This window comes from Aspergillus neoniger, assembly GCF_003184625.1.
Source record: "Aspergillus neoniger CBS 115656 unplaced genomic scaffold BO87scaffold_62, whole genome shotgun sequence".
NCBI lineage: Eukaryota > Fungi > Ascomycota > Eurotiomycetes > Eurotiales > Aspergillaceae > Aspergillus > Aspergillus neoniger.
Genome location: NW_020291190.1, coordinates 123,978 through 133,839, shown reverse-complemented (window position 1 = coordinate 133,839; position 9,862 = coordinate 123,978). Strand labels below are relative to the sequence as shown.

At 49.5% G+C, this 9,862-nt stretch overlaps 3 protein-coding genes across 3 annotated transcripts; 2 read left to right on the top strand and 1 right to left on the bottom strand.

Moving 5' to 3' along the window:
• Positions 1-214: 214 nt before the first annotated feature.
• On the bottom strand, positions 215-2,708 carry BO87DRAFT_346372 (asparagine synthetase B family protein; the record flags this gene model as incomplete). The annotated part of the gene is made up of 5 exons (XM_025620901.1): positions 215-1,519; positions 1,558-1,825; positions 1,881-1,964; positions 2,023-2,480; positions 2,540-2,708. 5 exons carry the CDS (start codon positions 2,706-2,708, stop codon positions 414-416), a joined length of 2,085 nt encoding a protein of 694 aa, XP_025474153.1. The 3' UTR covers positions 215-413.
• Positions 2,709-5,703: 2,995 nt separating this feature from the next.
• Positions 5,704-6,741, top strand: BO87DRAFT_463658 (zinc finger MYND domain-containing protein). Its single transcript, XM_025629246.1, has 3 exons — positions 5,704-6,215; positions 6,288-6,446; positions 6,538-6,741. Exons 1-3 carry the CDS (start codon positions 5,877-5,879, stop codon positions 6,706-6,708), a joined length of 669 nt encoding a protein of 222 aa, XP_025474152.1. The 5' UTR covers positions 5,704-5,876; the 3' UTR covers positions 6,709-6,741.
• Positions 6,742-7,058: 317 nt separating this feature from the next.
• On the top strand, positions 7,059-9,342 carry BO87DRAFT_346367 (methylisocitrate lyase ICL2). Its single transcript, XM_025620900.1, has 6 exons — positions 7,059-7,554; positions 7,614-7,902; positions 7,952-8,364; positions 8,418-8,841; positions 8,894-9,147; positions 9,201-9,342. The coding sequence occupies exons 1-6, from the start codon at positions 7,134-7,136 to the stop codon at positions 9,206-9,208; spliced, it is 1,809 nt and encodes a 602-aa protein (XP_025474151.1). The 5' UTR covers positions 7,059-7,133; the 3' UTR covers positions 9,209-9,342.
• Positions 9,343-9,862: the final 520 nt, after the last annotated feature.

Below are 9,862 nucleotides of genomic sequence, written 5' to 3'. Positions count from 1 at the left end.
CCATGGTTGTGGTGTGGGGGGGGGGGAAATGATTGGTGGTGGAAGGTGTGTGTGGTGTGTAAGAGTATTGAAAAAGGTGGTGTGGAATGAAATTTTTTGTTTGTGTGGGTAACCGGGTCGCTTGGAAGTCACATGATCAAACTGCTTATTAAGCAGTTTTCGTTCCACGCGACCCGAAAAAGCAGCACAGCTGATCTGCAACCACGACTTGCAGGTGAAGGGTTCAAATCGATATCACTGTTCTACATGAAGTGGTGCCATAAGACTGCCGTTTTCACTATCCGATTCCGGCTCCGACTGCCACGCACAAAGGCTGATACTGATGGGTTCTCCAAGGCGCCATAACTAGCTGAACAATGCTTCGGGCCACTGCATTCGCTGTGCTAATCATCTAGGTCTCAGCACAGCATATCTTACAACCGACTCCTAAGCATCGCATTCTCCGTCCCTTCATACGCCACCACCTCTCTCTGAGGATCTTCCGCCGTCTTCACCCCGAACCGCTTCCCAAGAACGACCATCTGAGCCACCGATAGTGTATTTTTGAACGACAGCGTATCATGATCGCGAAAGGCTCTCACGAAATCCTCCTGTACCCCACGCCACTCCAAGAACCCCAGAGCTCTGACATTGGCCTCTGTCACTAACGTCTCGAGGATCCTATACACCGGCCCATTCTTTCTGTACTTGGTTGGACCGACATAAGGTTGCTTCGTGCGGTTATAGACCTCCTTGGTGACAAATGGCTTCATTGCCTCGCGAAGAATTTGCTTCTCACGGAAGGTCTTTGTCGCCGAGCAGTATTTAATTTTCAGACTAGGGGGAATCCCGTTCACATATTCGGTGAGGCGATGGTCAAGGAAGGGCGGGCGCGACTCAATCTGGTACACCATGTCGATGTTGTCCCCTAGGTACCGGAGAATATAGTTGGCCAATATACTTTTCGTCCATTGGTATCCTGTTGAATGCAACGGATGCCACTTTGTAACCACGTCTGCGAGGACCTTCTCACTGAAGCTTCTGGCAAATAACAACTCGGGGCGATCGTGGCTGTCTTTGTAGACCCACTTTTGGAAGCGTGGCTGGAATAATGCGTTGAATCTGGGGAACACGGAACTATCATTGAGGGTTCGTGAAGCCTCCGTATCAGAAGGAGGGGGAAGTGCGCCTAGAAAGCCTTTTGCGATTAACGCATGGGCGACCTTCCGTGCCTCTGGTAGCTCAGCCATGGTGTCCGATGAGGGCCATGAATGGTCCGGTTCCAGTATGTAGCGCCATATGAAGTCTGCATAGCCGGCAAAGTGCTCGTCGGACCCCTCGCCGGTGAGCACGACTCTTTTGCCTGCTGCATGGGCGGCCTCTGCGAGGGCTAAGCGGCCCATTCCATTCACGTCGGGTATGGGTGTTTCTGTATGCCACACTGTATCTTCTAGTCTGGAAGCAATGGCCTCTTCGTCCATAATGACTGGATGGAAATCCACTCCTAGCCATTCGGCCGTTCTCCGGGCGACATCTGGAACTGGTAAGTGGATTGTGGAACCATGGAGGACCAGTGACAAGTACCTGATTCATCCAAGCCACTGGTCTTATCGAACTGGACCGTAAAACAGCTTAGGTTGGAGAGATTTCCGCTTGCATCGTTTCCTAGGCTCTGGCCTTGTCGAATAATATGTGCCGTCATACCCGCAATGGCCGAAGAGTCCAGCCCTCCACTTAAGAATACGCCAACACCCACGTCAGCACGAAGTCGATGTTGCACTGATTCTAGAAGAAGCTCCCGGACTCTGGCCACCGTCTCTTCTTCTGAGTGTGGGTAGGCATGATGCTGTGTAGGACTAAGTTAGTATTTATTCAGCATCTCGCGCGAATGTCTTGCTCACTTTATCGGGGTAGTCTAGATCCCAGTAGGATTTCACCCGAGGAGTATTGAAGTCTTGGCTAATGAGGTACTGGCCAGGACCGACCTGGTTGCATGATCAGTGATCCATGGTACGAAGAAGTCGTACTGATTTCGTCACTCACTCGGCTCACGTCTTTGAAGTACATCTGGGGCCCATACAGCCAGCCCTTCTCCCGCAAATTGGCGACGTTCCATTCAGGACTCCATCCGAAAGACAGAAAACATTTCATCTCAGTGGCAACCACTAGTCGGCCATCTATTACCGTATAGTAGAGGGACTTGATTCCATATCGGTCTCTGGCAGCAATGAACAGCTGTCGCCTGGCATCATATAGGACTAGAGCGAACTCGCCCCGTAAATGCGAGAGGAACGACTCTCCGTAATGTTTGTAAAGTGCAATGACAATTTCGCAATCACTTTTACTTTTGAAGTCATATTCGCCTGATAGTTCAGCTTTGATACGGTCATAGTCGTAAAGCTCACCGTTTACAACGGCATGAACATTGTCTTCACTGTCGTGGAATGGCTGGTTCCCGGCGGAACTCAGGTCAATAATTGAAAGTCGGACGTGTCCAAGTCCTATAATTCTCCATGTCAATTTATCGCATACCACTTCTCAAGACGTTATACCTTCTTACCAACTCGACAGTCGGAGCTAAGCCATTGCCCTCGAGCGTCAGGTCCTCGGTGTCTGATCAGGTTCAGACTGTCGTTGACCTTCTGTTCCAAATCTCCAGTGCCTGTAAACTCGTCATGCTGCCAGCCAGACCTCCCATGAAGGGCAAGAAAAGCTGTGAGTCCACACATGGCTAGCTTCCAGTATTCGGTATGTAGGAGCTAGGGGTACGGCTCTCAAGGTGCGAGATTTCCTTCCTTAGATAGGAACGAATCAATCAGCTCGAGGTTAGTTTTGGAGAAGACGCGTGCAGCCACAAGGTTCGACAGGAGACGTGGTTCTGATACACAACGCTTGCCTATGCACACTTAGGCTCCATAACTCAAATGAAAGCCCTGAATGGTAGTGTGAATGATGGCCAGATTTGGGCACGGGGTTGTCCATTTTGGAGAGTGAATATTCCACACCCCACGGCAATTTCCTGCAAGTTTGTTAGCTCCACGAAAATGCAGACTTAGTACGTTCCTCGCGTTGCTCCTTGCAGCAACGACGGAAGGCATGGTGAAGTCAAAAGTGGAAACCTCCTGACTTCGCTGCATCAGCGACTGTCCTGGCTCAGCTTCTATCTGCAACGAACCCATGACCAACACGTCAGTGACTCGGCCAATACCTGCAACTCCTGATGCTTTGAGATCTGCAAAGTTGAATATGCAACTGTCTCAAATAAGTATATAGAGTTAAAGCATCTTCCAGGATCAAAGCGATAATAGCACCCCACCTATGTATATGGACGACAATTTCCATCGTGGGAAGTGTTCGAGGGCCGCGTGCTTGCTCTTATCCATGGTGCATTAGCGTGCTCCTCCGATTGGTGTTTCGAAATCAATTCAGAACAGATCTACTGGATCACAGATGGAAGAACGTTCCCCGGCATAGCCGATTCAACCGCAAGACCGACGAACCATATCCCACATCGACAGAAAAACACTTCGAGATAATTCAAGACTGGCATGTCAGCGCCTACATAAAGTTTTAGGACACATGCCATGGTTTAGCATGGATATGTACCAGTTTACTCTTTGAGCGCCACTGTGGGATATACAACAAAGAATGGTTTATCAAAACCTGGTTTGTCTCTCATAATCGGAGCCATTTTGGCTGGTACAGAATGCTCGGACTCCGGAAAAAACGCGCTGACTGGATCACACAAAGAAAACTCATTACCACGTAGCAAAACAAGTGGGATGAGAGGCTGGCCGCAACGAACCTGGTAGTCTCCAAATGGTATCCTCGAATACTTTTGGCCATTTTCTTCCTAGGTGAACCCTATTCCATTGAGGATAGTTCGAAGATGGTGGGGTCAACGCAGGACCGGCCTTGAGGCCCCATGACTCTGTAACCAACCAGTAACTAACCAGCCCTATCTCTTCGCGCGGATTTGCCCTCGATCTTCTCGTTCTCTGGTTTCTAGGTTGACCATGTTCTACAACTGCATGCCAACTTCGTTTTCTGTGCAACAGTGCCGCCAGCTACGCACATAAAGATAACAAATGCGGATCTCTGTAGTGTTCCGCCGCCCTCGATCCAAATCCCACGATGCGCTTAACTAAATAACTTACCACTTACTCCAATTTGGTGGAGATCAACTGCATGTGTGTGACCCTCTGCTGAAGCTACGCGACTAGTTTCAGCTGAACAACTTGTTAGGCACACTAGTGATCAACTAAATCACGTGTACGAGACACCGTCTATCGGAGATCAAATCACAATCATCTATCAGAGTGATGGGGTGTGACGGTGCAAGGGATGGTATTAGGATGCCCTAATCATGAAGGAGACCCGCTTCAGGGCCAGGAACTATATCAAAGAGCCGTCGGCGATGCCACTGATAGATCCGAGCACCTTTCCTGATAAAGACCTAGTGGAGAGTGGAGAGCGCCACCCGGATTTGAATCTCGCTTGTTTGCTATTGGCTTAACAGTCCGGTGCCAATAGCCTCTTCTTGGCGGGCCGTTGCGTCTCACCGCTACGATAACTGAAGGTTTAGGGATTGCCGTTCCTTACGTGGGCTATATTTGGCATAGCTGATGAGCCTTGCATTATCACGAGTGCTTAGATGAGTCTAGATTTTGATTTACTCGAACATGCCGTAGGATTATCGTGGATAAGTAGCAGAGTTTTTCGATCAAACCGACGATCAACTAGATGCACAAAGCTATCCTGCATGTGTCAAGGTAGTCTACAAGGTCTGTTCCTGTAGTAAAAAGGTTGTACTACCTACCACCGGCGATATTCGGGCTTATCAAGACCCCTGTAATTTTGTCATTCAGAGTTGTCATTAAGTTCCACTTTCCCTCGCGTTTAAGGTTGCCCTGCTGGCAGATTGGGGCGCTGTTCGTAGTTACGACCTGCATGAAAGCAGTGAGTCTGACCTATAGGGAAAGAGCGCTACATCTCGTATGGTCTAACCACTAGCATAATATGACGAACTAAGAACAAGGGGACGATTAGGGTTACTTTACAACTATTCTATCCTTCAAGGAGGGGAAGACTCGTCCCGCCCCTCTTTGCATTGTCCTTTCCCTTGAAATTTTCGATTTGTTGGATATGAAGCTCGGTTTAGGCTGCGAGCTTCTTCCCATGATTGGCTGCCAGCCTGTCATTGATAGCATAAGTAGAGCTTCTCATAATTGGAAAGTCTAGGTTATGGCTACAAAGACCAATCTGGCTCACGAGATTCTAGCCAGTATTATGGTAGCATACCATGCGTATCAGAGTATAGCCGTGAGTGAAGGCCGTTGAGATTCTTCTAGTGCGAGACTATCGCTCGTTCATATAATGCACGCAAATACACCTGAAGAGAGCTTTGTGTTAGTTGTGTCAGTCTTTTCGGGAGTTACATGCTGGATCTTGTATTACATCGGTTTTATTTGAGTATCTGGAGTTGTCTATGATTGTACGTGATGGTAATACTATCTGGATGAACCTCATCTTCTTCACTTACGTACTTGGGATAGTGGCAAAATGAAATGGCTTAGTTCTCACTGTGGCAAGCTATGGGTTCTAGTAAGTATGAGGGGTTATAAGATGGTATACTATTTAGGGTCACGAATACTGTCCCTAGACATAGGTTGTGCCTCTAGAAGGAAATATCATTCACTCGAAGAGCAACGCGTCGGGGTGGATCGACCATGTTTACTATCGCGTCAAACCCCAACCTCGACTCTCCTCATACACTAGGTACTTCCTTCTGCGCATCTGTATGCTAGAAGGGTCGTCTATCTATTTACCCCTTCTCTTCCTATCATCCTCTTAACCACTGAACTACCTACCTACACAGCCCGCAACGTCCCCCAAAGATGCCGCGTAACTACGCCTCCCTCGCAGACCAAAGCGTGTTTCCCTCCATTTCAGATCTCCCTGGAGACTATACCTGTCCTGAAAATGGCGGCGGTGTTTTCGGATGTCTACTCGTGGAGATCGTCAGTATCGAACGGATCACGCGACTTGTGCTGAGAACGTTCGATAGGGCCGACTCGCCTGTCACTGTGGCCTTTTACACGGGTGATCGAGGCAGATCCATTGAGAATGATCCAAAGCTGAAGCCCGGAAATACTATGGCTATCTTGTTTCCTAGACGCCATCTCTTTCTTGATGGTACTGTGGGTGTTCGGCAGGAGCACTATGGGTATTTCAAGGTATGGTTATGAGTGCACTGCAAAATGATTTTCGAGTGCACTACGTACTAACCAGTGATCTCAACCTACCAGTTTTTTCCTGGCAATATGAAAGTGCTCTTCCAGCTGAGCGACGAGATGAGATGTTGGCCGGCGAGGTTTGCCACGCACAAGAAGTGTCATGGCTGTGGGAAGAAGGATAAGCCTCTTTTGAGATGTGCAAAGTGTGGTGTGGTTGCGTATTGTGATAAGGTGAGTAGTGTGAGTAATTTTTTTCCCCTTGTTTGGAGCATTGATATAGGGGCGAGAGAAGAATCCTTATGCTTATGTTCCATCGTTATAGGATTGCCAGAAAGCCGGATGGGAAGTGAAAGAACATAAGAAGATGTGCAAGATCATTGCGGATAGAGACTTTCGTACTCTGGTGACAATTACGGGTCGTACAGATCCTGTTGCTGAGATTTCTTTCCAAATGCTAAGGGACGCATATGAGAGAGGGCTTCGAGCATTGTGATCCTACTACACATCTATGTGGCCATGAGATGAGGTATCCCTCGATACTGTTTATGGTAGTTGCCATGTGGATGATGTATGTCGAATAGGTAGAACAACGGCACGTAGCTATGATATTCGAACACTGTATGACGTGGTTGCGAGTCCATACTTCTATCCTATCTCGATCTTAGAATCCACCGAGAACGGAGTGCACGGATAGCTTAACCACACCGTTATCCCAGCCACCAGTGGAGCCACAAAAGGCGCCATGCCGACCGCGGATAAGCGGGGGGATTGCCGCCCCCAGACCGAGGTTAGGCTAGTGATCGGCCGACCGAGAAACGGACCGTGTCCCCCAAACATCAGACACTCCATCCCTCCTCATTCCTCCCTTTCTCTTCAATGTCAGGCCGTTCGCTATCCGTTCTTACCTGAGTTTTGACGATGCTTCGATCAGTTCCTCGTCGAATTCCTCGACGTATCCCTTCTCTCACTTCGACTGCCGGCAGTCCATCTCGCCTTGCCTTGCGCTCGTTCACATGCGGTTATCCGCGGATGTCGGCACCAACGTTGCCCCCCGTTGAACCCCTCGTGTCATCCGCACTGCCGGGCGATTCATACCAACTTTTGTCGACGGCTGACAAGGCTGGTGCTGCTGAAGATGCCTTGTATGAGCAACAAATTAAAGATGTGGAAGCCTGGTGGGCGTCACCGCGGTTCGAGGGTATCAAGCGGCCTTATTCGGCCGCGGATGTCGTTAGCAAACGGGGCTCTTTGCAGCAGACCTACCCGAGCTCGTTGATGGCAAGGAAGCTTTTCAACTTGCTGAATGAGCGAGCGGCTGAGGGGAAGCCAGTTCACACCAGTATGTCATCAGTTGAACTCCTCATATCTTGGTCTACTGCATCTACTAACTCCCCGCAGTGGGTGCTATTGACCCTGTACAGATGACCCAGCAGGCACCCAACCAGGAGGTTTTGTACATTTCTGGCTGGGCATGCTCCTCTCTGTTGACTACTACCAACGAGGTGTCGCCCGATTTTGGTGATTATCCCTACAACACCGTTCCCAACCAGGTCCAGCGATTGTTCAAGGCCCAGCAGCTGCACGATCGGAAGCAGTGGGATGCTAGACGGAAGTTCACTCCCGAACAACGAAAGGATACACCCTACGTGGACTATCTACGTCCAATTGTTGCAGACGGCGATACAGGGTATGTCATATCATATAGGGTTTGAGGACTGATTGGCTGATGTATCTAGGCACGGAGGGCTGTCCGCCGTGTTGAAGCTGGCTAAGCTTTTTGCAGAGAATGGTGCTGCAGCTGTTCATTTCGAGGACCAGCTTCATGGCGGTAAGAAATGCGGTCACTTGGCTGGCAAAGTCCTTGTGCCTATCGGAGACCACATCAACAGGCTTGTCGCTGCACGTTTCCAGTGGGATATGATGGGAACAGAGAACCTGGTTATTGCTCGTACGGACTCGGAGAGCGGGCGTTTGATTAGCAGTGCTATCGATGTGCGCGATCACGAGTTCCTCCTCGGTGTTACGGAGAATGTGGAACCTCTCGCAGAGACCTTGCAGGCCATGGAGCGAGAGGGAGCTGCTCCTTCAGAAATCGATGCGTACGAGATGGACTGGGTTAAGAGACACAAGCTTGTCACTTTTGACGAGGGTATGGTTCCTTGTGACCTCCATATGTGACTTGACTAATCGCGACTTCTTTAGCTGTCGATGCACACCTTGAGGCAGAGGGTGCGCCTCAGTCCGCTCGCGACGCATACAAGAAGCGTGTCCAAGAGAAACCCGACCTTTCTATCTCTCGTCGCAGGGCACTGGCAGACGACTATTCCCAGACACCGGTGGTTTGGTCCTGCGATACCCCCCGCACCCGCGAAGGTTTCTACCATTATCGTGCTGGGTTCGCGGCTGCCACCAAGCGGGCCAAGGAGTTCGCACCTTACTCGGATCTTCTTTGGGTCGAGACGGGTGATCCGGATGTTGCCAAGGCTGGTAAGCTGGCAGGTGATGTGCGCGCTGCGCACCCTGGCAAGAAGCTGGTTTACAACCTGAGCCCGTCATTCAACTGGATGGGTCAGGGCTTTGATGAAGCTTCTCTGAAGTCCTTCATCTGGGATCTAGCGCAACATGGGTATGTGAAGAGTCTCATTGAAACCAAAGTCGACAGTAGCTGACCAACATAGATTTGTTCTGCAACTGATCTCCCTCGCCGGTTTGCACACCAACGCAACCATCACGACGGAACTCTCGCGCGCGTTCAAGGATGAAGGCATGCTCGCCTATGTCCGGATGGTCCAGGCCCGCGAGAAAGAACTGGGCGTGGATGTGCTGACCCACCAGAAATGGAGCGGTGCTCCGTACCTGGATGGCATTCTCGGAGCTATCCAAAGTGGCAGCAGCAGCAGTAAGAGTATGGGTGAGGGGAACACTGAGAAAGGTACGTTGCGACGATTCAGTGGCGTCAACACCATTTACTAACTGATTACATAGGCTTCTAAACTTAGGCATGATAATATTGTAGATATTTGATGTTGGCATTAGTCCTGAGTGTAGTAACGTAGACAAGAATCAGCTTCTTTCCAGCTTCGACTGGACTTAACTCACAGGATACTGCATACTAATTGTATTGGCTCATACCCGCAGCTTGTAGTATTTACGATACACGCTGAAGTCTCTGACCGAACAGGTCATTTGATTATGTGTCATGTCTTATGATTCAAGAAAGTAACAGAGCCGTTTCAGATCTGGTCACATCGTATCGAACTTGCAACTGACACAGGTATCAGGCTGACAAGGCGTGTGTGTCGTTTTACCTTAGTATATTCGATCTGTACAGCAGTTTTGTTGCGGATGAAACTGCCGGGCAGCGATACATCATATGCAGCCCTGTGGAAAGAACACGGTTTCGCTATTAGCCAATCGGCTACCCAGAACGAACTCCTGCGATCTAATAACTGGTAGTAAATAAAGTCTGTACCACTCGGAATGAGCGTAAGTAATACTAACACGTGCCAACACCTGTTCGTTTCCTCTCCCAGGGTATTCTAGTATGGATGTGTCCATGGTTCGGTTAAATAAGGCTTGTTTGTTGCATTGATGTTGTCAGCCCCACTGCGATCCGAGCTGGTCATTCCCTACCAATAAACAGTTCC

Bases quoted from the DNA above. Each gene is read 5' to 3' on its own strand.
- BO87DRAFT_463658 (XM_025629246.1), top strand. From the start codon at position 5,877: ATGCCGCGTAACTACGCCTCCCTCGCAGACCAAAGCGTGTTTCCCTCC. The intron at 6,216-6,287 runs GTATGGTTATGA...TCAACCTACCAG, and splicing joins AGCACTATGGGTATTTCAAG to TTTTTTCCTGGCAATATGAA. The intron at 6,447-6,537 runs GTGAGTAGTGTG...CCATCGTTATAG, and splicing joins TGGTTGCGTATTGTGATAAG to GATTGCCAGAAAGCCGGATG.
- BO87DRAFT_346367 (XM_025620900.1), top strand. From the start codon at position 7,134: ATGCTTCGATCAGTTCCTCGTCGAATTCCTCGACGTATCCCTTCTCTC. The intron at 7,903-7,951 runs GTATGTCATATC...TGATGTATCTAG, and splicing joins GTTGCAGACGGCGATACAGG to GCACGGAGGGCTGTCCGCCG. The intron at 8,842-8,893 runs GTATGTGAAGAG...TGACCAACATAG, and splicing joins TGGGATCTAGCGCAACATGG to ATTTGTTCTGCAACTGATCT.